The 23440-nt window shown below is 34.9% G+C and overlaps 7 protein-coding genes across 11 annotated transcripts; 3 read left to right on the top strand and 4 right to left on the bottom strand.

Moving 5' to 3' along the window:
* Positions 1-1739: 1739 nt before the first annotated feature.
* LOC123006782 (E3 ubiquitin-protein ligase Siah1) lies at positions 1740-6052 on the bottom strand. 3 transcript variants are annotated; one of them, XM_044401553.1, is made up of 6 exons: positions 5844-6052; positions 5563-5791; positions 5243-5291; positions 3053-3510; positions 2692-2948; positions 1740-2641 (listed from the first exon to the last, which is right to left on the bottom strand). In XM_044401553.1, the coding sequence occupies exons 4-6, from the start codon at positions 3485-3487 to the stop codon at positions 2461-2463; spliced, it is 873 nt and encodes a 290-aa protein (XP_044257488.1). In that variant the 5' UTR covers positions 3488-3510; positions 5243-5291; positions 5563-5791; positions 5844-6052; the 3' UTR covers positions 1740-2460. The 3 variants fall into 3 exon arrangements, with proteins under 3 accessions (XP_044257488.1, XP_044257486.1, XP_044257485.1); XM_044401551.1 differs by having other exon boundaries at positions 5869-6052; XM_044401550.1 differs by lacking the exons at positions 5243-5291; positions 5563-5791; positions 5844-6052 and adding an exon at positions 3563-3931.
* LOC123006780 (potential E3 ubiquitin-protein ligase ariadne-2) lies at positions 6008-8599 on the top strand. The gene is made up of 6 exons (XM_044401548.1): positions 6008-6161; positions 6210-6503; positions 6551-6799; positions 6849-7099; positions 7148-7442; positions 7857-8599. Exons 2-6 carry the CDS (start codon positions 6246-6248, stop codon positions 8265-8267), a joined length of 1464 nt encoding a protein of 487 aa, XP_044257483.1. The 5' UTR covers positions 6008-6161; positions 6210-6245; the 3' UTR covers positions 8268-8599.
* Positions 8600-8636: 37 nt separating this feature from the next.
* Positions 8637-10250, top strand: LOC123006778 (lysosomal Pro-X carboxypeptidase). The gene is made up of 2 exons (XM_044401547.1): positions 8637-8771; positions 8821-10250. The coding sequence occupies exons 1-2, from the start codon at positions 8674-8676 to the stop codon at positions 10193-10195; spliced, it is 1473 nt and encodes a 490-aa protein (XP_044257482.1). The 5' UTR covers positions 8637-8673; the 3' UTR covers positions 10196-10250.
* Positions 10191-12103, bottom strand: LOC123006781 (major facilitator superfamily domain-containing protein 10). The gene is made up of 6 exons (XM_044401549.1): positions 12087-12103; positions 11422-11970; positions 11220-11378; positions 10990-11172; positions 10523-10940; positions 10191-10477 (listed from the first exon to the last, which is right to left on the bottom strand). Exons 2-6 carry the CDS (start codon positions 11749-11751, stop codon positions 10251-10253), a joined length of 1317 nt encoding a protein of 438 aa, XP_044257484.1. The 5' UTR covers positions 11752-11970; positions 12087-12103; the 3' UTR covers positions 10191-10250.
* A 107-nt stretch (positions 12104-12210) lies between these two features.
* LOC123006783 (probable very-long-chain enoyl-CoA reductase art-1) lies at positions 12211-13950 on the top strand. Its single transcript, XM_044401554.1, has 6 exons — positions 12211-12485; positions 12659-12722; positions 12773-13215; positions 13260-13476; positions 13521-13713; positions 13759-13950. Exons 2-6 carry the CDS (start codon positions 12711-12713, stop codon positions 13884-13886), a joined length of 993 nt encoding a protein of 330 aa, XP_044257489.1. The 5' UTR covers positions 12211-12485; positions 12659-12710; the 3' UTR covers positions 13887-13950.
* LOC123006784 (pleckstrin homology domain-containing family J member 1-like) lies at positions 13942-14935 on the bottom strand. The gene has a single exon (XM_044401555.1). The coding sequence runs from the start codon at positions 14807-14809 to the stop codon at positions 14144-14146; it is 666 nt and encodes a 221-aa protein (XP_044257490.1). The 5' UTR covers positions 14810-14935; the 3' UTR covers positions 13942-14143.
* Positions 14936-17388: 2453 nt separating this feature from the next.
* LOC123006378 lies at positions 17389-20676 on the bottom strand. Of its 3 annotated transcripts, XM_044400811.1 has the most exons (12): positions 20614-20676; positions 20510-20565; positions 19828-19888; positions 19410-19777; positions 19131-19362; positions 18737-19078; positions 18245-18515; positions 18050-18198; positions 17951-17998; positions 17834-17899; positions 17688-17786; positions 17389-17631 (listed from the first exon to the last, which is right to left on the bottom strand). In XM_044400811.1, exons 3-12 carry the CDS (start codon positions 19867-19869, stop codon positions 17542-17544), a joined length of 1707 nt encoding a protein of 568 aa, XP_044256746.1. In that variant the 5' UTR covers positions 19870-19888; positions 20510-20565; positions 20614-20676; the 3' UTR covers positions 17389-17541. The 3 variants fall into 3 exon arrangements, with proteins under 3 accessions (XP_044256746.1, XP_044256745.1, XP_044256747.1); XM_044400810.1 differs by lacking the exons at positions 20510-20565; positions 20614-20676 and having other exon boundaries at positions 19828-20160; XM_044400812.1 differs by lacking the exons at positions 20510-20565; positions 20614-20676 and having other exon boundaries at positions 17691-17786; positions 19828-20159.
* Between the last annotated feature and the right edge of the window lie 2764 nt (positions 20677-23440).

Genomic DNA, 23440 nt, shown 5'->3' with positions numbered 1-23440 from the left:
TTGGCGTAAAATTAAAGATATTTTTTTTTCCTTTTGTATATTCAATCCGGGGACATACTGTATTTAAAAGGCAAAGTTTTTGAAAAGTAACATTTTTAAAGACTTTCTTTTGTTTTTAAAGCATATTAAAAATGTTAAAACTTGAACTTTCTTCTTCAAAAATCGTTAAATATGCAATTTTTAATTATTATGAAATCGTATTTGGGGATTTAAAAGAGAAAGGTTCGATTTTTCTTTTAGTGGATTCGTAATTGAAAAAATTTAACGTTACGTTTGGGGAAAAAATACCAAAAATTTACCTCACTAAATGGAATAGAATTTAATTCTGCTTAGATCTCTGTAGCTATGTTTAATGGTTTTGAAATTATTGTAATTTTTTGATTTTGCCCAACTCTAGTTTTTGATGATGATGTGTAAGTCGCTCATAAAAAAATTAAGTGAGCGAGGAAATACACAACTCTTTTAATGCAAGTAGTGTCAGCATCGTCAGCCTTTTCCTTGGACTTTAAAGCTTCATTATTCATTAGTCTGAAGTGCTAGTTTTAAACATGAAATCGATTTTTATGCACTCGTACAATATATCATCACACATGATGAGCATGGGCGTAGCTCGTCTCAAAATTAAAGGATTTTAAAGACTTTTTTTATCAAAATTACCTCGCATGTGTATCGATGTATTGTCATACAAAATTATGATATATTAAATGTGAGACAAACAAAAGAGATAAATAGTTTTAATAAAAATACTGCTAGTAATGCTTCTAACACCCAATACATTTTAAGGTTTTTCTTTTGTTTTAAGGTTGTTTTTAAAACTTTCTCCTGTTAAAAAAGTTAAAGCTCATAAAGCTATGCTGAATTTCAAAGCCTTTCAACCTGTTTTTAAGTTTGTACAAATTATTCAACACAACTGTTAAAATATTGATAATACTGCACTGTTTTTGAAGGTTTGAAGGTAGAACGCGTGCTATATAAACTCATGTGGTTTTGATTTTGATGTAAAAATTGTATTTATATATGAATTAGAATTATATACGATTTTGTCCTGTTTTTAACGGTACATATTCAAAAAGCAAATATTTTTATTTATTTAATGATTTTAAAAGTAACATTTTTGAAGATTTTCTCCCAATTTTAAAGCATATTAAAAAAGTTAAAATATTCGCCTTTAGCTCATGCTCTTTTTACAATATTAAAAAAAGAGCAACCAATAAAACCTGATTAGATAAAAAAATTTGCCGTATGGCAGAATTGAAAAAAAAATATTTTTTTTTGTTCAATGACCTAAGTGAAAGGGCATTTTTCAGTAGTATGATTGACGAAAAATAAACAAATTTTAGATAGATCTTTAAATCATTAATTTGCGTAAGAGGATTTTTTTTTCGCAGTTTTATCAAGTTTTTTCACACGATTAGTATTGCAGTTTATTAAATAACATATTTACTCTTATGGGAAGATAATTCTCTTGCTTTTACTAAGATCAAGTTGCTTATATTGCAGTGGGATAAGTGATAACAGCAGTGAAATGCATTTTTTCTTTTTGTAGAATTTAGTTTCTCCTCCGATGTAGGCAACCTTCAAGTCTCGTTTTGTTTAGTCGTAGTTTCAAAAGATGGCGCTTTTAAGCAGATTTACGAGAAAACATTTTTCGACGAGCGACGAAGGAGCGAGTGCTTTATTTGTCCAAATGCACCGAATGAATAGATATAGAGGATTAAGGTTTAGAATAAAATTCAGTGTTACAAAGTTAAACAAAATTTATTGCATATTTTACATTAAGCAAAGCTGAAATAATCGAACATATAAACTACAAGTAGTTGAATAGTTATTAAATAAATAGTGCCCAATATTATAAATGTACAAGGACAAATTTATCAACTAATATACAACTATAACGACTTATGACAACTTAAAACTAAAACCCATAAGCAAACGAATTCCACAAATTGAACACAGGTAAGTTAATCTTATAAGAGGTGGGTTTTTACACTAAATATTAGATAACAAAATGTGGAAAATAATGTACATAAAAACATTCTTTGTTTTAAATAACTTGAAATGGTTATGGTTAAGTGGTTATTAAGAAGAAATATAGTTATCACAATTTATTAGTTGGGCTAACCTGCTGCAACGTAACACCTTCGAGCTTACCTTTTTGTATATCACCAATTGTGAGGTAATAAATTATTGGACTGAAGTAGTTTTTTGATTAAAAGTTTATTCGTAACGAACCGAAAAAATCCATTAAACACAGCAATATATATATAGGTAGGTATATAATACAAAAATGCCATATTCAAGCACAGTTGTTTAAAAAAGTAAAATCGAAACAAAATAATCTTATCACACTCAAATCTAAACGAACAGAAGTTCTAAATGAACAATAATATGTTATAGGATATGTGTATATTAACATTATATACTAGTCATTGAAAAATAATCAATCCAACTGAAAACTCTTCAACATACTAGAGAAATGGTAACATTAATACCCAAATTTCCGTTGTCAGCAAAGTGTTGGGCAATAGAATTATCAAATGCTAAGCAATCGGAAGCCATAATGGCTGAAGCGACACCCTCATGGCTGGACCTCGGCATGGCTTCCCAAATAAGGCGACGTCTATTTCCGTTAAGCTCCAGTCTAAATCAAAAAACATTATGAATAGTATAGAAGAAATCCCAAAGACTGACCTATATGCGAAATGTTCAGCCTGTTTGCGCGAGCCAATCAATTGAACGATAGCAAAAAATTGGGTATGGCCATCATTCTTCTCTTGTTTTTCCAACACTAGCATAAAATGATGGCCGAAACAACTCTGCATCATCACCCAATCGACAGCCCCGGCCAAGTTGATCTCAGTGGCCAGGAAAACGATGTCTTCGCCGTTGAGCGTTGTTATATTTTTATGGGAATGTTGCAGATGTACCATTACTTTATCTAACTGGCCCTATATCCCAAACATTTTTTTTACTACGCAGCAAACTGACGCTAAAGTTGAACAATACTAAGTAGTAGTGTTCAACCTTAAGACATTAATGCGTTAATACCTACCTGCCAGGAGCAAGAGGCCCCAGGACATGGGCAACTATAAGGACGAAATTCGCAGATCTCCTCGTGTTCGGCCTTTTCGTTGAGTCCCAGAGACATGCGGCACCCGGTCGACTTATGCTTGCAGGGGAACATGAGGTTGTTGGCGACCTTCTCCATCGCTAGGTTTCGGATATTTCCAAGGGTTCCGCGGCAAGTCGGACAACAAGACAATTTCGGACGACAATTTGCACAAACGAGATGTCCGACTTGACACTGCATAATAGGAGGTAGGACAATCTCGAAGCAGACCGGGCATTCAAAAAGCGCCGCTAACTCATCGGTGAGGGTACCGGGAGTTGCCCCACCGGGAAGTGTTGGTATCTGGCAGGTCGAACTTGAAGCTGAAGTTTCTCCACTGCTGATTCCTCTACGTTTGTGACCAATCACTTGAGCCATTATTTCGTAAGGAATTTGATTTTCTGTGAAACAAAAAACTATTTACTCAAAAATACTTTCGAAAATTTACTCTACCTGGAGCTACAACCATTGTGGGCACACAAGTGTAATGAAGCTCGTTACCACAATACCAATAATTGCTATAATCATAGCCGAGAAAGACGTAGTCGGACATTTTCAAGCACAAATAAATATTTTCTCTACCCCTGACTCAGACGTTTTTAACGCGTAATCAAAAATTATCACAAAAAATTGATTGATAATTAAACCGGTAACCGGTGCACGATGTTACTACCACTAATGACAACTGAGTTCTCTATGCTATACTCATCGCCAACTGTTATTTACTAAAAAATGCAATACCAACCAAGCCGACTCGATAATTCAACTTTGTACTACTCTCAAGTTTCAAAAATGACCGATTATCATACTATCAATTAAGGCATTTCCTTACATATTCATGATTCACAAATTTCTACTTAAGTTACTCAACCACCCTTACACTTACGGTCGGAATTTTCCGAATCGCGCAACTCTTTCTTCTTTATATTAAGCAATATACTTGCTTCCTTCAATTGCAACCTAATCCTCGGCATTTTTTTGAAACACTCAAAAATAACCTTTTTGCAACAAACCAAAGACCGTTACCGCGGAAGATGTGAAGAACTTCTGTCAACGCTGTTCATTATGAGCCAAGAGGGGTGTCAAATAATCAACCCTTGTTAAACAATACATAATTTTACAAGTACCAAAAAAAAAATTAAAGCTTCAAGATTGGTGATGTTATCATATGAGTGCTAAATATCCACCACTAATCATTTTTTAATCACTAATTAATTTATCCCGCTCGATAAAAAAATTAATTTCGACAGAAAAAAACAACTCCGCCGCTGTTTTTTCCCCAACCAATCACAAGCCAATATTTGAACCCATCAAAGCTTGTGATTGGTTGCGCCATGTTTTTGACAGTTGTTGTGCAGAGCCAACTTGCAAGGATTTATCTGCATTATTTATCCTTCATTTGTTTTGATTTATGAGTTTTTGCCAACTTTTGGTCACTACAAGAGGTATGTTATCTACAATTGTTGTTATTCAACCGTGTCACAGTATTTATACCCCTGAACCGTCTGAATCACAAGTGCGCGAAATGTATGTACTTGGAAGTCAATATACACGACAGTGTACTTAAGGCCTTATTTATTTGTATACTTTTCATTAAGTTAGAGTTAATTATCAGTGAACAAGTGACTTAAGACATGACTGAGTACTTTTTTTGGTTTCTTAGCTCGCCAGTTAAACAACAGAGAAATTAAGTAGTCTGGCTTGGGTCCTAATTGAAAAACTACATATTTTTCCAGAAGTACCAACACAGGACACGAAAAATGATAGACACAGATTTGCCTGGATTTCCTCCGAGTTGTAAGTGGACCTACTGATAAATTAAAAAACAGATAAAAAATAGTTCAATTATTTCCAAATTTTGAGAACAATAGTAAAGTCACGTAGCATAGGAATCAAAAACACCCTTTAAAATTACTACCAACGTGACAAAAACGCTCTTTGAGCTACCTGACCGTTCCATTAATTCATAATTAATTATGCAAATTTGCGATTCAGTCAAAATTAATTGAGTTTTTGAATCTTTTAAATGTGCAAAAACCGAAGTTAGTCACGCCTTAGCTTAAACAAGTTTTATTTTTTTTAATTTTTTTTGGTGCTAATTGTTAGACATAAAAATGAGATTAAGTAACTTACCTTAAATGATAAAATTTCTTGTTTTTGTTAGTCCATCCGTTTTTTTTTCCTAAAACAAAAAGAATCAATCATTGGAGGTAACTTTTTACATGAAATTGAGTCAGGAGTTAGAAAAAACGTGTGGATGTGTAGAAAATTGTTACCAAGCGACATAATTGCCATAAACCTTCCCAATTTAGGGGTTACAATGCCAAGCAAAAGTGACATGAGGAGGCAAGTGGTTTCAATTATCAATTAAGGGGACCCCATGTGGTTCCAGTATCAGAAAGAAGTTTTTGTAGATGGTTATCATTTGCGTAAAATTGCGACTTATCACTTACTTTGTTTATATAATGATCCTAAGGATTAATAACCATTAACCAAAATTATATCTTGAAGCCGTCAGTACGAAATTTGATTTTTCGTCTGCGGACATTCGGTCGGCCCACCATAATTTTCTAAAGTTTTCTACCACAATAACGTCCTCAAAACTTAAATATTCACTAAAATGTTCCCAATGTCTTCAGGAAGATTGACGCCATAACACAGACATGACAGTTCGCAGTAGTTCTGGAATCATAGAAATTTGGAAAATTAAGGGAGGCGCTTACTCGATGACTACCATAACTGGTTTGAGAAAATTTCACCTATTTGTGACGTCATGAGGCATACCATTAGCCCGATCAATAGCACCAGACATGGGACTATACACACGCACTAGGAATTCTCTTATCTTACTTATTTTCTACATTAGTATTAGTTATTTAGATGGAATTTTGCAAAACTAGTTTGTTATAAATAGTTTGGTAGCATTTGGGTGAGCTCGCGTAGGGTACAGACACCAGTCGGTAATGCAGAGCTCTAGAATTCACTCTCATTACAGTCAGTAGTCAGTGTGATTGTGTTTGTTTGGAGAAATGGCGGCTGTAATCTGACACAGGTAAACAGGTGATTTGTAAAATGACCCTTCAGTAAAGTAAAATTTCAGAAATGACGACTTTTTGATCACACCTCAATTAAAATCATGGAGAACGCAATAAATTTGAGCTCCCAAACAACGGAATCGGACATGGAATGTTCAGATAATGACAATGATTGTTTTGATGATGATGATTATTACAACATTGTTGATGACAATGAAATCGAACAAATTGATCCAAGCAAAACCGACCCGGAGAATTTTAAGTACGACTGTCTAGGCGAGGAACAAGTGGAGCGGCTACTTAACGAAACTGTTGAATGTCTCAGCTACAACCTCAAAATCACACCTTCCCTAGCCAAAGTACACCACAGTCAGGGTTTAAACTTGTCTAACTTGACACATTTAAGGTTTTGTTGCTCAGCCATCAATGGCGCGTCAACAAAATCATCGAAAAGTTCCGGAAAGACGCCTCAGAATTGTTAATCAGCTCGAGAATCAAACCACCGGTCACACCCCCGAGTTTAACCCTTTCCAGGTACATCACGTGTCCGGTGTGTGTTGTAGTCCAACCAGCGGAGAAGTTCTTCGGCTTGTCTTGCTCACACATGTTTTGCAAGGATTGTTGGGTGACACATTTTGAAGTACAAATAAATCAGGTAAAACTCGGTTTTATTATTTTTATTGTTTATTAAGTTCGTTTTACAGGGAGTATCAACGGCTATAAGTTGTATGGCCCGTGATTGTGTAGTGTTGGCACCTGAAGACTTCGTTTTGAAACACTTGTCTCGTCCAAACATGCGTGAAAAGTATCAGCAATTTACGTTCCAAGATTACGTCAAGTCGCACCCTGAGTTACGCTTCTGTCCCGGCCCCAACTGCCCCATTGTTGTACATAGCACCGAAATTAAGGCCAAAAGAGCGATTTGTTCCAACTGCAAAACCGCCTTTTGCTTCCAGTAAGCCCCTCACTTGACGTTAACACTGTTTTAGTTCAGTTGTTTTAGGTGTGGAATGGATTATCACGCACCTACAGAGTGTTCAATTATCAAGAAATGGCTTACAAAGTGTGCCGACGACAGTGAAACAGCTAACTACATAAGTGCACATACCAAAGACTGTCCAAAGTGCCACATTTGTATCGAGAAAAACGGCGGATGCAATCACATGCAATGTTATAATTGCAAGCACGATTTCTGCTGGATGTGTTTAGGCGACTGGAAATCGCACGGCTCGGAGTACTACGAGTGCTCGCGCTACCGGGAGAACCCCAATATTGCTCACGAATCGGTCCATGCTCAGGTAATTTAATTACTATACCCAGAGAAAAATTTCGAGTAAGATAAAATTCTGTCAATTTTTTTTGACATTTGACATTTTTTAAATGATACGATTAATGTGCATCGAAGTAGTCGTTGAAAGGGATTCTTTTAAGGTGGCAACCATGCCAAAATTCAAACAACCCTAACCTCAATCTTCCCTAAAAAATATTTTTTCTAAATAAATGAGCAAAAAATAATTAAAATTAACATAGGGTAGCAAACTTAAAGATTTTTGTCAATATTGATGTGCTTAAATTTGTTCTGAATGACATTAATGACACTTTTCTTTCTACAACCTACTTGATGCATATTAAAATGAAAAATTCAAAGAGAAATAAATAGTCAAAATTTTTCTCTGGGGCGCGAGTTCTGGTGTCTAACTTGCAAATTGAAGGCTCGCGAGGCGCTGAAGAAGTACCTCCACTACTACGAGCGGTGGGAGAACCACTCCAAGTCGCTGAAGTTGGAGGAGCAGACTTTGGAGAATCTGAGGGCGAGGATCAATCAGAAAGTGATGGCGGGTGTGGGTACTTGGATTGATTGGCAATATCTCTTCACGGCGGCAAGCCTCCTTGCAAAATGCCGTTACACGTTGCAATATACATATCCATATGCTTATTATATGGATGTAGGCCCTCGTAAGGAACTATTCGAGTATCAGCAAGCGCAATTAGAAGCTGAAATCGAAAACTTATCGTGGAAAATCGAACGTGCGGAAACCACCGATCGGGGAGACCTCGAAAACCAGATGGACATTGCTGAGAAACGAAGAACGACACTTCTGAAGGACTTTTTAGATGTTTGATACAGTTTTTTGCCAATTTACGCTTTGGATAAATGCGATTTCTCGATTAGTCAAGGCGGGTTTATTTTCTTATCACCAGAGGCAATTGTTTTATACGTCCTTTAGCTACTTATTTTTATTTAAACTTGTTGGTGCAAACGCACATATTTTCCGACGTGAAAAGTCATTCAAACTACGTATTTTTATAATACATTCATCTCGGAAATAAAAGATTGTCGCGTTGAAATTGAAATATTCTGCAACGATATTATTTTTGGCGTTTCTCTTGTATAATAAAATTCCTCTAATTATATTTTATTTGTTCGCAAATAAACACTCTCAATCGAAACACACTATCTCTGTTTTTTGTAATCATCGAGGTCAAAGTGCATCACTTAACTCCTGATTGAACAATTCTTCAGTCACAATGAAACTTAACGTAGCAATAGTGTTTTTATTCTGTCAAGAAATTTTTTGTTACAATTACACAACTAAATTCCTTGATGTTCCTCTTGACCACTTCAGGTAAAAAAAACACCGATTTATGGGCAAAAAATTTTTAAAAAAGTTTCAGTTTTACGAACAATGCAACTTTTAAATTAAAATATTTAATCAATGATAGTTTTTGGATTGATGATGGTCCAGTATTCTTCTATACGGGTAATGAGGGGGCTATTGAGACTTTCGCCGACAATATTGGTTTCATGTACGACATAGCCCCCATCTTTAATGCTCTAATTGTCTTTGCCGAACACCGTTATTATGGGGCTACCCTCCCCTTCGGCAATGCTTCTTTCACCACCCCCAGTCACTTAGGATACTTGACTTCAAGTCAAGCCCTTGCTGATTACGTCTACTTGATCAACTACCTCCAAACCACCCACCAACGCTCCGATTACTTGAGTAAAGTCCCTGTGGTGGCTTTCGGGGGCTCCTACGGCGGAATGTTAGCAGCGTGGCTCAGAATGAAATACCCAGCTTCAGTTGTGGGGTCTATTGCAGCCTCAGCCCCCATTTGGCAATTCCAGGGGCTCACCCCGTGTGAGAATTTCAACCGAATTGTGACAAATGTTTATAAAACAGCAACCGATAATGACTGCAGCGCCCCAATTCAAAAATCGTGGAAAGCTATAAGAAACATCACAGCAAGCGACGAAGGAAAAGGCTGGCTTACAAAAGTATGGAAATTGTGCGCACCTCTGAAAACATCAAATGATGTTGAGGATTTGCTTGATTGGTTTTCGGAAATTTTAGTTAACATAGCAATGGTTAATTATCCATACCCAACGAAATTTTTAGCCCCTTTACCCGCGTTTCCCGTCAGGAATTTTTGTTATAAATTGAGTGGGGTGAAAATAACTGATGATAAGTCACTCCTGACTGTCATTGGTAATTCTCTTGAAATTTATACTAATTTCACGAAAACTAACAAGTGTAATAAAATAAACCAAACAGCGGAGTCTTTGGGTGAAAATGGTTGGGATTTCCAAGCTTGCACCGAAATGATAATGCCGATGTGTTCCGATGATAACGACATGTTTGAGAACCAATCTTGGGATTTCAAAAAATACTCAGCCAAGTGTTACGCTAAATGGGGGGTGAAACAGACCAACCCCGAATTGCCAATTCTGGAATACGGGGGGAAGGACATAACAGCTGCTAGTAACATTGTTTTTAGTAACGGATTACTCGACCCTTGGTCAAGCGGAGGCGTCTTGAGTAACATCTCTGCGACAGTTTCCTCCGTTATCATCCCTGAAGGGGCCCACCACTTGGATTTACGCGGAGAGAATAAAAACGACCCCAAATCGGTAATAGAAGCCCGCCAATTCCACGTCAACAGTATAAGAAAATGGCTCGTTGATTTTTATTACTCACGCGATAAAAACTACTTTAAAAAAACGACTTTTTTCAATAAGATTACATACACGCATGGAAACAATGTTTAAAGTCAAAAATTATTGTATTTCCTTTTTCCTCAAATAAATACTGATATAAATACTGTTAAAGCTTTTTTGTTAAAGTCAAGACGGGCCAAAGTAGCCCCAAAGCACCACACAAGTATGTAATTTTCGACCCTACGCTCCAGAACGCAATACTGGCGAAAATCGGTCCTAAGGCCCGTGCTAGAGCCCCCAATGACCTAAAAATGCCCATAACTGTCCCTTTTTGGTTATCTTTACCATGTTCAGAAGCCATTGTCATAATACACGGGACCACCATTGCTGTTGCTGTAAAAACTACTCAAAAATTGATTTAACAAATGAGATACTTACAAACAGCGAATAAAAATAGGCCGAAATAGAGTAAAAGGGGCCCTTGGGCCAACCCCACGCAAACAAATGAAGGCACAATAATCCACAGTCCGCAAATAGCAGTGGGCTTGATTTTTTGGGGCGATATTCGACGCACATACCCCCCTTGCATCAGGGCCATTGTGACCCCAATACTGAAAAACATCCACCCTTGTTGCATTGAATTGTAATTGAAGATGTGATGGGTTAAAAATGTTAGGGTGAATTCAAGCCCACTGTAAATAAATAAATAGACGAAATAGACCCGTCCTAGACGTCTCAATTCAAACATATCGGACGGTTTTAAGCCAGTTACGGCTTTAAACTGGAATAAATCTTTCCAATTAATGAAAGATTTGGCACTTTTGAGACTTGTTTTCACACTTTTGGCACGTTTTTCCTGTAAACAGACAAATTAGGAGAGATACTAACGAAATTTCGGTTTTTACCTCCGGTAAAGTTTCCTTGAAACAACAAATGAAAAAAATTAAATCAGCAAGTGATAATAAGAGTGCAAATAGTGCAGGGACTATGAACCAATTTCCGACTTTTTTCTTGGCCCAAACTGCAAATATGGCCCCTATTAACGGCCCCACGATGAAACCCAAAGAAAAAGCAATACCAACGAAAGCCTAAAAGGAGAGTTTCAAGACATTTCTTATTTTGTGACTTAACCAACCATTCCTTTGCCTCGTGTGCTCATTGTTGAAACATCAGCGATTATAGCCATGCTTAAAGAAACGTTTCCTTTGCTTATTCCCCCCAGAAATCGTGCCAAAATAAATAAAACTAAATTACTTGATAAGCACCACAAAACATACGATGTTGATATTCCAATCTGTGAAAAATCTTATTAGTGCTCTAAACAAAACTCAACTTACCAAACATGTGACCATGACTTTTTTTCGCCCCACAACATCTGAGACTCCCCCGACGATGGGGGAGACAAGGAATTGCAAAAAACTAAACATTGAGCCAAGGAAGCCCCCAAAAAGTACCGAATTGTATTTCTCCGGGGCCCCCACAAACTCTTGGAAAAACTGGATGCGTCTTGAAAGCCATGAGTACAGACCTGTGGTGTCGTTTATTTTGTAATATTCAAGCAGTGAGGGTAACAACGGGAGAATCATGGTAAATGCTAGTAAATCCAATAAAAGGGACATAAAAACTATGTAAACCGTAGGACTGATTTTTTCCACTTTCTGCGACATTTTCGTCTTATTGGAAGTAGTGCAACTTTCTAATTCTGATGCCTCAAGAATACGATTTCGGAATTTGACTCACATTGTTTTGGGGCTACATAAAAGTCATTTAGAACATGTAGATGTCCCACCGGAAGTAACAACAAGGGTTAAATCAAGTTTTTAGTTACATTTTTTGAATAAATAAGGCGATAACATGTGAGGTTATCTAACTGTCAAAGCTGACACCTGTCAAATTACAAGAAATAAAAATGAGTAAAATAAATAAATAGAAATATGTTTTTGATAACCCCATTTCAAAAAAAGGGGTGTCCCACTAGAAGTAGCAACAAGTTTTTATTTACATTTTTTGAATGAATAAGTTGATAACATGTAAGAATCAAAAAACTGAACTGGTCCGCTGTGATTCCGAGCTGTCAACTGTCATGAATTATGAAAAAAATTAATAAGATAAAAAAATTAAGCAAATAAATTGAATTGCGTTTTGGTAATTTTTTTTCAAAAAATCGGTTTTAAGCATGGTCATCGGTCAATTTTTTGATCACATGACCGGTAATAACGAAAAAAATAATGTAATCATTTTTTAAGGATAAACTTTAATGTAATGCAAAATAAAGCATTGTCTGACTTCCCACTTGCTTAATAAGCCCATTTTTGAACAGTTCGGTGTCTCTATTTAATTAGTGGAATTTTATCAGTCCATCTTCGTTTAATTAGTTTGTTTACTCGAGACAGGTGGTCAGGTAAGTTCAAAAATTGTCAAAAATCGCCTTATCAGTATCACCCATGGTGTAAAGTTCATTTTTCTTTATAAAAACGCTCGTATTGTATTGTGAAATAATTGTGTAGTCACATTGAGTGATTGAAATTGAAAAAAGTGTTATCCAAAGTTGAAGGTTATGTTAATGTATTCAAGGTATCCTTGAAATTCACATTCCGGTGGTGCTTGAAGAAAATTCAACACTGTCATGGCTCTCGAGGTACGTTTTTGCTATTTTTCCGTAAATTGACATGACTTGCATTTTTCTAGTTGGAAGTGGTGAAAACTTCCGGTAAACCGATTGGGAAAATCTCAATCGCGAGTTCGGCGACAATAAAAGACTTAAAAAAGGAGATTTTCAAAAAGTACAAATTGGGAGTTGAGCGCCAATCGATACGAAATGGGCCGAAAGGAAAAGACGAAAAAGACAGTCAAGAAATAAATAAAATCAACTTGGAGACTCCTAACACAGTTTATGTTAAGGATTTGGGACCACAAATCGGCTGGGATACGGTTTTCTTCCTCGAATACGCGGGGCCGATATTTCTCTATGGGGCCCTGTTTTTATTCCCGCATTGTTTCTACGGGGGCAAGAGTCTGGAACAGGGGCGGGGGCACAACGCCAGAGATATTTTTCCGTTTTATATTTTTCCAGTTGAGCAAATCAACAAAATATGCGGGGGGTCACTTATCAAAGTCCACGATAATGCATAGTAAGTTTTTTTGTTACCAACAAAAATGCATTCAATTATTGTAGTTACGCCGGTATTTTATGGACTATTCATTATGGGAAAAGAATTCTTGAAACGGCGTTTGTGCACCGATTTTCGCACGGAACAATGCCAATTTTCAATTTATTTAAAAACTGTTCCTACTATTGGGGCTTTGCGATTTATCTAGCCTACCATGTTAACCACCCCTTGCACACTGCGCCCCCAACGTGGCTCTTCTACCTCGGCGTTTTCATATTTCTAGTACGTCAATTTCCTGGTGAATTTTTTTGTAACTTTAGTTTTAGTTCTGCGAAGTTGGTAATTTAAGTATTCATATTTTATTGAGGAATTTACGACCTGAAGGCTCGACCGTGAGGAAAATTCCAGTACCGGACTCGAACCCGTTCACGAAATTATTTAATTACGTCTCATGTCCCAATTACACTTACGAGTTTGGGTCTTGGGTCGGTTTCACTCTCTTGACGGGTTGTTTTCCAGGTAAAAGTGGAATTTTGGGGGTCAACTAGTGACGCTTTTTTTCAGTTTTTATTTTTGCGCTCGCGGGACTGTACCAAATGACTGTTTGGGCTATTGGGAAGCACAAGAAGTACCGACAGGAGTTCCCCAATTATCCCAAGAAGAGGAAAGCGATTTTACCATTCCTGATTTAATTTTTTGTTGGGGTTAATTTGTTTTTTTTTAATGGTGTTTTGCGTAATAAAACGGTTTCATGGATTGACTTTTTATTTAATAAATAAACTTACAAATGGTTAAATTAAGTGCATTTGTTCCTTAATTTGTATCTAGTTAAATAAATAAATATAAAAGCTACGATCACTATAATTTTTTGACACTGACCTGAGTTATAGAACAAGTTTAGAGTTGAAAAATTGCACTTGAAACAAGAGAGATTTTGTGAAATAAATAGTTACAAATCTATTAAATTATCCACAGTCACGTTACTTGTGGTTTTTGTAACAACTTTGGTTTCCGTGTAGCTACTCTCACTTTCAAAAAAAGTGGAATTTTCCAAATGACTGCAAAACGTTGATTTCTTTTCCTTATTCCTCACTTTTTTCACTTCCACTTTTTTTGCTTGACTGCCAGTTGAATTTTTACTTCTCATATAGTCCAAAATGGGGTCTTCTCCTGTCTTCATGCTAATTTTTGTCTTGAGGATGATATACTGACACCTCCAGTACTCATACGAGTGCATTTTTAACATAGACACCCATTTATTTACATCAGCGTCGCAACGACACGAAAAAATATGTTTTGCTTCATTGTCTTTGAACTTATCATTTACCTTAAATGTGATGGAAAAAGCGAAAGGAATCCCTTTGTGGGGCCTTTCGTAAGCCACTTGCGCATTTTCTAAGACTAGGACACCAAGGGGTTGCTGTTCCTGTTCAGTGGTGTTCACGCGGTAATAAAATAATAAATTCATGATTAACTTGAAGTGTCTTTCTTTAAATGAGGGCTGCTGGTACCAGTCGGACCAATCGTTGGCTTGGGGCTTCATATGATGAAGGATTCCCTCTAACTCTGGTTTGCCTTCACCCACTGTCATCAATTCTCTATCGTTGAACTTCATTTTCACACACACATTTATTTTTAGGCGCTGAGGACACAATTTTGGCAAGGGTTACATTATTTAGTGTATTAAACAAATTTAATAAACAACTTAGCCTAACTTTTTGACGTTTAAGTGAGAGGCAGTGCCGCCAGATCAAAAACATGAAATTCACCAAGTCCGAGTTGAAAAATTCGCCTTTTCAGCAGATTTTTATGGCAAAATCTCTCGAAAAAACGCAGTTTAAAGCTTAAAAACATGATTAAACTCTTGAAAAAAAGCAAAAATGTCATGCTTTTCGGCCTAATTCTATGATATTTTTGCTTGTTTTCAACAAAATTTTGCGAAAAAATTGTGTTTCTAGCTGAAAAATGTGCTAAACCACTTAAAAACACAAAAATAATAATTTTAGATTTAATTTCTTGATTATTCAGTTTGTTTTACCGAAATCTAGCAAAAAAACCTGAGATTTTAGTACAAAAACGTGCTTAATAGCATTTTGGCCTAATTTTGTGGTTTCTCGGCTTATTTTGTTCAAAAACTAGTTACATTGAATGAAACAAACAAAATAACATCAATTTCAGTTTATTTGTGTGGTTTTTTTCTTTGTATTATCTCGAAAACGTGCTTAAAAACTTGAAAAGGGCAAAAATAACGCCATTTTTGGTCGACTTTTTGGATTGTTTTTAACGAAATTTTAAGTTTCTAGCTGAAAAAATATTCGAAAAAGACAAAAATAAATTGTCATTTTCGGTCCTGTCTAGTAAAATCTTGTAAAAAACAAACAGAACTATTTTTAATCTAGGTATTTGGTGGTTTTTCGACTTTTTTGATGAAAATTGACGAAATGGTCAAGTTTCTGGTTGAAAACGAGGAAAATGTTCGAAAAACAGTTTTTCATTTCCACAACACTGTGAAAAAGCAAAAATGACATGCTTTTCGGCCTAATTCTATAATATTTTGGCTTGTTTTCAACAAAATTTTGCGAAAAAATTGTGTTTCTAGCTGAAAAACGTGCTAAAACACTTAAAAAACGCAAAAATAATGTAAAATTAGACTTAATCTCTTGATTATTAATTTGTTTTACCGAAATCTAGCAAAAAAACCTGAGAGTTTAGAACAAAAATGTGCTTAAAAGTATTTTGGCCAAATTTTGTTGTTTCTCGGCTTATTTTTGTCTTATTTTGTTCAAAAACTAGTTACATCGGATGAAACAAACAAAATAACATCAATTTCAGTTTGTTTGTGTGTTTTTTTTCTTTGTTTTATCTCGAAAACGTGCTTAAACACTTGAAAAGGGCAAAAATAACGCCATTTTTGGTCGACTGCTCTTTTTGGATTGTTTTTAACGAAATTTTAAGTTTCTAGCTAAAAAAAATATTCGAAAAAGACAAAAATATATTGTCATTTTCGATCGTGTCTAGTAAAATCTTGTAATAAAACAAACAGAACTATTTTTAATCTATTTGGTGGTTTTTCGACTTTTTCGAAAAAAAATGACGAAATGGTTAAGTTTCTGGTTGAAAATGTGGAAAATGTTCGAAAAACAGTTTTTCATTTCCAAAAAATCACAGATATTAAAACAGTTTTTCATTTACAAAAAATCACAGATATTAGAATTTTACAAAGGTTTTAACAAAAACTTTATTTCAAATAACAAAAAATTTAGAACTCACAAAGCCAATTAAATTCAAAAGAATACACAAAAAATAAGAACACATCAAACGTCTAATATTAAGATAATAAGTTACGATGATTACGATTTGAATGGCAAAATCTCTCGAAAAAACGCAGTTTAAAGTTTAAAAGTCTGCTTAAACTCTTGAAAAAAAGCAAAAATGACATGTTTTCCGGTATAATTCTATGATTTTTCGACTTGTTTTCAAGAAAATTTTGCGAAAAAATTGTGTTTCTAGCTGAAAAACGTGCTAAAACAATTAAAAAACACAAAAATAATGTAAAATTAGACTTAATCTCTTGATTATTTAGTTTGTTTTACCGAAATCTAGCAAAAAAACTGAGATTTTAGTACAAAAATGTGCTTAAAAGCGTTTTGGCTAAATTTTTTGGTTTCGCGGCTTATTTTTGTCTTATTTTGTTCAAAAACCAGTTACATCGAATGAAACAAACAAAATAACATCAATTTCAGTTTATTTGTGAAGTTTTTTTCTTTGTTTTATCTCGAAAACGTGCTTAAACACATGAAAAGGGCAAAAATAACGCCATTTTTGGTCGACTTTTTGGATTGTTTTTAACGAAATTTTAAGTTTCTAGCTGAAAAAATATTCGAAAAAGACAAAAATATGTTGTCATTTTCAATCCTGTCTAGTAAAATCTTGTAAAAAACAAACAGAACTATTTTTAATCTAGGTATTTGGTGGTTTTTCGACTTTTTTGACAAAAATTGACGAAATGGTCAAGTTTCTGGTTGAAAACGTAGAAAATGTTAGAAAAACAGTTTCATTTCCAAAAATCACAAATAGTAGAATTTTACAAAAGTTTTCACCATGGAAATCACAAATCTGGTGAAATTTCACCACACCTGGCAACACTGGTGCGCGGTGTAGGGGATTATTATATTATGATTCAAACAACAAAAATACGAACTCACAAAAACTTTATATCAAATAACAAAAACGTTAGAACTCACAAAACTAATTGAATACAAAAAATACGAACACATCAAACGTCTAATATAATAATAATAAGTTAATAAGTTAATACTTTATAATCATGTGAACAAATAATTTCAGCTACTCGTCAGATCCGCTGAAATGAAATACTTCTTCGCTGCTGGAACGGCTTTGAGCTGCAGCTTTAATAGAATCAAGAAAATGGTTCACCTGAAACAAAAAAATCAAGTACATTTAAAAAATGCGTAATCATTTGCTTAATATACTACAGTGTAAACCCCCTCTGGTTCATCATCATCATCAAATCCACCTAAATCAATTGGTGGTAGCGGCGGCGGGGGTGGGGGAGGAACAAGAACCCTTCCCTGAAACAACTAATTAGTACTTGAAATGTCTAAAATTAAAATTTTACAAAAGGTTCACAGTTGGGTAACGGATCCGGAATACGCATCGGTGGCAAAGGCTCGGGAACTTGAAACTGAAAAAATTATATTAAAAATAAAACATTATATTATAGAACGGATATTACGAATCGTGGAGGCAGTTGACTGGCTTCGTCCTCGGATTCTTCCTCCTTCTGAAAAATTGAAAAGAAAAATTTGCAGTTGCAATTCTCTGAAATACTGACAAGTCCTCTGCGTTGTCTTGCAGCAACGAATCGGGCATGAGATTTCAATTTCTTTTTCAATTCCTGGCCCAAAATGGAAGCATATCTGCGGCTTTCCTGCTCCTCGTAAGCACTGTAGCTAGTGCTTGTATCAGAATTATTATCGTTGGCTGTGAAAATACGCTTAGATTTTTTCATTTTTAAAAACGATAATACCTCCAATATACGCCTCGTATTCTTCATCCTTGTCCGGTTCAACCGAATTCAAGCTTGCATCATCAACATCCCCGTGACTGGTTGAGGCAACAGGACCATCTTCAGGAATCTCAACGAGTTTTCTTTGGGTTTGGGGTTTCGGTTGGTTCAGATTTATCTCATAGAATTTATGCAAAATATCCAAAGCCTCATAGTAATCAAACACGTGAGTACGGAGCTCCGCAATGCACTTGCCAACCACTTCACGTTCGTTCAAAGTTTGAAGATTGTGCTGATTGAAAGCCATTTGTAATTGTTTTTATCAATTAAATTAAAAATATGCCCTCCTTAGTCTGTTAAGAGGCCAAAAAGACGAGATTACAAGCAAAACTGAGTTGAACAAAGAAGGTTTTAGTATCAATTATTTGATTTTATACCCAGTTCGTCTTGTAAAAACAAAATTATGTAACGTTTGTATACCTAGTCGTTTTTTCAGTATAAGAAAACACTCACCTTTTGCAACATCTTGTAAACAATTTCAGACTTTTCAATAATGTCTGAGACATGTACCATCATATCGCAAGTCCCCATGTACAGTTTTGATTGTCCATTTGGTTTGATCTTCATAATTCGCTTTTTAACTTGGCTTCGGTTTAAGTAGTAGTATTTTAGATCATCAAATTTTTTATTAATAACATTGTAAGCTTTCTCCGTGATAATTCTCATTCTCGGAATGAGTAGCTCTAAGATATAGCGAAGATCAACATCATATTGAGACCAAATTCTAGGACTCAAAGCAATAGTCAACGAAGTTAAACAATTGGAAGCTAGTAACAAGTAAATATCACAGAGTTGCTGAAATGATAAAATTGAAAAATTAGGAACTGGGCTAAATGATTAAACCAACTTTCAACTGGGTAACACAGTCATTGATATTGTGAATGTTTAAGCTGGTCAACTTATCTATTTCAATATTCTCCACATGAGCAAACTCCTTTTTGAGGAAAGGCACATAATTCCCCAATTCGCGTACGCAAATCCTTAGCTTGTAACATACAAAGGTTTCTTCCATGAAAACTAATTCGACCAATTTCTTCATAGCTGGTGTGTAAGGATTGATAATATCAGTAGTTTCAGGACTAAAAAAATTCTCAATCGTCACATTTCCAATCAATTAAAAACCTACCTTGCGACGTTTTTGTGCTTAAAATATTCAGAAATCATGCGATTTAGTTTCGCAATTTTACCAACTGTATCAACAAAAATCTCGAAGTTGCGTTTTTGTGTCCTTTGTCGGATGGAACGACGCATAGTTTTGACAATCATCAATAGAACAGGCGAGGCCGAAATTGGCAACATGTAAACAGGGCATTTTCTTTCCGCCAAGAAGACAGTTCCAGCCAAAGACAACCCCCCAATTAATTTTTGCAAAAACGACAACTTAATTTCCTGGCTGTAACGTTCATCACTTCCGAAATGCATCAAAATGCACTCCATGTCTTCGTCTAAGATGACCCCAGAGTTAATAATGCAGTGAATGTAGTAATCTGATTGCTACAATTTTACTAATTAAATCAAGTGTTAAATTTTTGAGGGGGAATTACCGAGCAATTGATAACCAATTGAGTTTTTCCTGTTAGTGCCATTGTAGATGGTTTTGCGACTCTAAAAAATATAAACAATTATCTAACCTCAAAAAATGCCGGCAATTTAGAGGGATTCTAGTTATTTTCATTCCGCTATGTTGGACAAAAATTTTCAACAGCCAACTCTGCATTCTTTACTTTTTCAAGTCCAATAAAAAAACTACCATTTTTTTTTATACAGCCACAAAACCAATTTTTTTAATTGATTTGCCTGTCACAGACCACCCCTAAAATGTATTTTGTTCACACCCCCTAAACATTAATTAGGTTTATCAAAATTTAAGTCTACATTAAAAATATTCGTTTTGGTCATGCGCGAACCAAACATTTAAAAAGAAAAGCGCGATTCTTTCAGTTGTTGTTTCTAAAAACAATTGGACCAAATAGCAATAAAATTATTAATTTCTCGCTCAACAAGAATGTTCTAGAACATTCTAGACCTTCCTAACCTCACAAAATGGCGGCAAAAAAATTACAAAATGTCTCCCTTAAAATTTGAAAATTACGTCGACTATCGTTTATTTTCCCGTTTTTGGAAACCTTTTTTGCAATTTAAGGCTTGTAGGGCTCAGTTTTAAAGATATTTTTCTAAGTGACCCCACGCCTTACTGTTTAATGAAAAACTTACCCCTGGACTTACCTCTACGTAGGAGTTTCTGTCGCTCTGCTGCACTAGGGCTCACGTGGTGGCGATTCCTGTATAATAATGTTAGAATAAACGATTTAATCCATAAAAACACTTACAATTAACGCAAACAAAAAACTTTGTTGAAACTTTGACTTTTGCAAGAAGGATATAAATGTAATCTGTTTTACCGACTAAGGAGTGCTTCACCCAACTTAATTATTAATTAAATCATGATGGGTTGCCGTTTAAAAAAAAAAAAAATCCAAAACTCAAAAACTAAAAGAAATTGCGAAAAATGTTATTCTTGATAAGTGGTCACATTTTAGTTGTACTTTACACTACATTAATTATTTGTTTCGTAAAATGCTTAGTTTAAGAAAAAAATGCTTGGTTCCATACGTTTTATTCACCTGGTATGTAATTTTTCACTCACATTGACAATACTGAAGCCTTTATCAGCGATAGCATTGCTCGGAACCTGAAAATTGTACATTTACAGGCGCCAGAATTTCAGTCATTTCCTTGATCTTTGTCGTGGTCGTGGTATATGTTTTGGATTTATTGTGTCAATTTTTGACGACTGAAACGTCTGAAAGTTTAGTTGACTTTTTTGTCACCTCGCTAAACTATAATGTTGGCTAATCAATTAACAATTAAATTAATTAACAATTTTGTACTGATCCATTGTGTCCAGCTGTTTTTCATAAAAAAAAATATTACTCAGTTGATGAGTTTCAATCCCATTTAAGGTCACTTTGACCAACACCATTCGAAATTTAAAAAATAATAAAACATTACAAGGCGTTTCTTAATCGTATTGAAGTTGATGTTTTTTCGAATTTTTTTAATCGATAATTTTTTCTCAAGTGTGTGATTTATTTGAATTATTTCTCCGTTATTGATGGCCGTCCGGACTCAAGGACACACGATTTTTAAAAATTGATTCTTATGTAAAATTTTCTGCTGATTTTCTGCTGATAAGTTTAATACAAATGAGGCAATTGCAATTTCAAAATCTGATTTAAATTTTAATTTTTTTGGTTTCAGCCCTGCTTGGTTAAAATCTAATTTCTGACATAATTTTAGTTTTGAAACTAAACTTTGTCAGAAACTAAGTTTGGAAACTTTCAATAACTTATTTTTCTGTAGAGTAAAGTGCCTTTTATGTGGCAGAATCAAGGTCTAGGCTCTTATACCAAATTTCAAAATCATCGACCGACTAAGTATGGTTTTTATTTATTTTTGAAAAAAAAATAAAAATTTGTAAAAAAAATTAGCAATTTTTCATTGTTTTATAAATTTTGTGAATTTTTTTATTCATAATATGTACTCGTAAAACAACTTTTTTGATTTTCGAAATAAACATAAAAAAGGAGAAATTAAAATTGGCCGATGATTTTAAAATTTCGTATACGGACCTAGACGTTAATTCTAAACAACTTTTCTAAATAAATTTTAACGTATCTTTTATTAAAAAGCAACTATTTTGGAGTATTTAATACACCAACGAGTACCAGATTTTGAAATTGCAATTTTCGGCATTTGTATTACACCCATCAAAATGATTTTTACACCAAAAACTTATTTGAAGTATTGGCTTAATTTCATCTCGATCATGTAAAGGTCTATCTCGTAAAATAAAAATTTTTTTCGCTTCTTGAAAATTTCACTACACAAATTTGACACGTTACAAGAAAACTGTAATTTTCTCAGTTCTCTTATATCGAAACTAAATCCTGATAAATGCGTTGCAATCTACATTAATTAAGGAACATTTTGATAAAAAAATCAATTTTCTAGCTACATCTAGAGAGAAGATACAGCGGTGTAAATTATAACGTAAACACAATTAGAGCAGGCGACGAGTTTTTCGCGGAAGACTTAAAAATCTTAAGTGCGTTTTATGATTCTTATGATTCACTAAATATTCGCACTAGAATGTCCTTGCCCTGAGTACTGGAAGGAACCCATCGCAAGAGATGACGTGTTATTCGCCCTATAAAAAGGAAGCGCGAATATCGCTAAGAGATCAGTCAAAAATCAGTCGTCTAGTCGAACCAGACTAGTTGTGCCAATTGAAGAAGAAGCTGCCAAAACATCCTGTGCCACCATCTGAGGCCAGAAGCTATCAGCCCGAAGCAGTCTGATTGTTCTATTGCATATAGTCATGAGCTGTAAGTTTTGATTTATTTTCCCTTTGACTGTTCACGTTGCTCCGACTTACCATGTCGTACCATATTATGATTTTGTTGTGGATTTTCGAACGAAATGTCAACCGAAAGCGTTATTAAAATTTCCAAATTATTTACGTAATGTTTTTGATAAGCTAAAGCGTTTGGACCGGGATGAACTTGAAATATAAGCGTGTTGAAAGATAGATAGGTTCATGAGTCAAAATAATGACGACAGAGATTTCGTTAAAGTCCATAGTTAGTGTAAAATTACTAATTAAACAGATCTTTGTATTTAAAAGCGTGCTATAATCACCATTTGTTATTTTTACCAATTTCCGTTAAAATGTAAAAATGTCTCTTAAACATTAATGCCTTTGTTGATCACTTTGCGTTTAGAAAATAGTTTCAGTTTTGTACTATGACTTTGATAAGGCCTAAAACAAGAACACTCCCTATTTTAGACAATTGTTGTCGCTTAACATTTATTTACCCTTTTTGTGTTAACCATTTTTATTTTATTCCAAATACATTAATTTACTAATTAAATGCATTTTTAATTGACTGCACCTTACTCTCCTGAAACCGATTGATCTCACGGGTTGGCTGAGGTCAAAGAAATTTAATCGTTCTGGTTGGTGGGCCACCGCTCGCCCAAAATAAATGTAGGTTCAAAAAGTTTTAAAAACTCAATAACCCGCCACAGAGGTTATCTCCAATAAGTCCGGAGTTATTGCCAATAGACCGCTCCGAGTGCCAAAAATCGTCCAAA

Source organism: Tribolium madens, unplaced genomic scaffold, assembly GCF_015345945.1.
Source record: "Tribolium madens isolate multiple individuals breed KSU strain unplaced genomic scaffold, Tmad_KSU_1.1 Scaffold_2;HRSCAF=44;Tcas5.2_LGX, whole genome shotgun sequence".
Taxonomy (NCBI): domain Eukaryota; kingdom Metazoa; phylum Arthropoda; class Insecta; order Coleoptera; family Tenebrionidae; genus Tribolium; species Tribolium madens.
This window is presented reverse-complemented; position numbering and strand designations above follow the sequence as displayed.

Bases quoted from the DNA above. Each gene is read 5' to 3' on its own strand.
- LOC123006780 (XM_044401548.1), top strand. From the start codon at position 6,246: ATGGAGAACGCAATAAATTTGAGCTCCCAAACAACGGAATCGGACATG. The intron at 6,504-6,550 runs GTACACCACAGT...GACACATTTAAG, and splicing joins TCACACCTTCCCTAGCCAAA to GTTTTGTTGCTCAGCCATCA. The intron at 7,443-7,856 runs GTAATTTAATTA...TGCAAATTGAAG, and splicing joins ACGAATCGGTCCATGCTCAG to GCTCGCGAGGCGCTGAAGAA.
- LOC123006378 (XM_044400811.1), bottom strand. From the start codon at position 19,869: ATGGCACTAACAGGAAAAACTCAATTGGTTATCAATTGCTCG. The intron at 18,199-18,244 runs GTATTATCGTTT...GTATTTTCACAG, and splicing joins ATACGAGGCGTATATTGGAG to CCAACGATAATAATTCTGAT. The intron at 17,632-17,687 runs GTATATTAAGCA...TTTTTGTTTCAG, and splicing joins CAGAGGGGGTTTACACTGTA to GTGAACCATTTTCTTGATTC.
- LOC123006784 (XM_044401555.1), bottom strand. From the start codon at position 14,809: ATGAAGTTCAACGATAGAGAATTGATGACAGTGGGTGAAGGCAAACCA.
- LOC123006781 (XM_044401549.1), bottom strand. From the start codon at position 11,751: ATGTCGCAGAAAGTGGAAAAAATCAGTCCTACGGTTTACATAGTTTTT. The intron at 11,173-11,219 runs GTTGGTTAAGTC...CTCTCCTTTTAG, and splicing joins GCACACGAGGCAAAGGAATG to GCTTTCGTTGGTATTGCTTT. The intron at 10,941-10,989 runs GTAAAAACCGAA...GTCTGTTTACAG, and splicing joins TCAAGGAAACTTTACCGGAG to GAAAAACGTGCCAAAAGTGT.
- LOC123006778 (XM_044401547.1), top strand. From the start codon at position 8,674: ATGAAACTTAACGTAGCAATAGTGTTTTTATTCTGTCAAGAAATTTTT. The intron at 8,772-8,820 runs GTAAAAAAAACA...AAAAAGTTTCAG, and splicing joins GTTCCTCTTGACCACTTCAG to TTTTACGAACAATGCAACTT.
- LOC123006783 (XM_044401554.1), top strand. The intron at 13,216-13,259 runs GTAAGTTTTTTT...CAATTATTGTAG, and splicing joins AAAGTCCACGATAATGCATA to TTACGCCGGTATTTTATGGA. The intron at 13,714-13,758 runs GTAAAAGTGGAA...GCTTTTTTTCAG, and splicing joins CTTGACGGGTTGTTTTCCAG to TTTTTATTTTTGCGCTCGCG.
- LOC123006782 (XM_044401550.1), bottom strand. From the start codon at position 3,662: ATGTCCGACTACGTCTTTCTCGGCTATGATTATAGCAATTATTGGTAT. The intron at 2,949-3,052 runs GTAGGTATTAAC...TTTGGGATATAG, and splicing joins GGGCCTCTTGCTCCTGGCAG to GGCCAGTTAGATAAAGTAAT. The intron at 2,642-2,691 runs GTCAGTCTTTGG...TTTTTGATTTAG, and splicing joins GCTGAACATTTCGCATATAG to ACTGGAGCTTAACGGAAATA.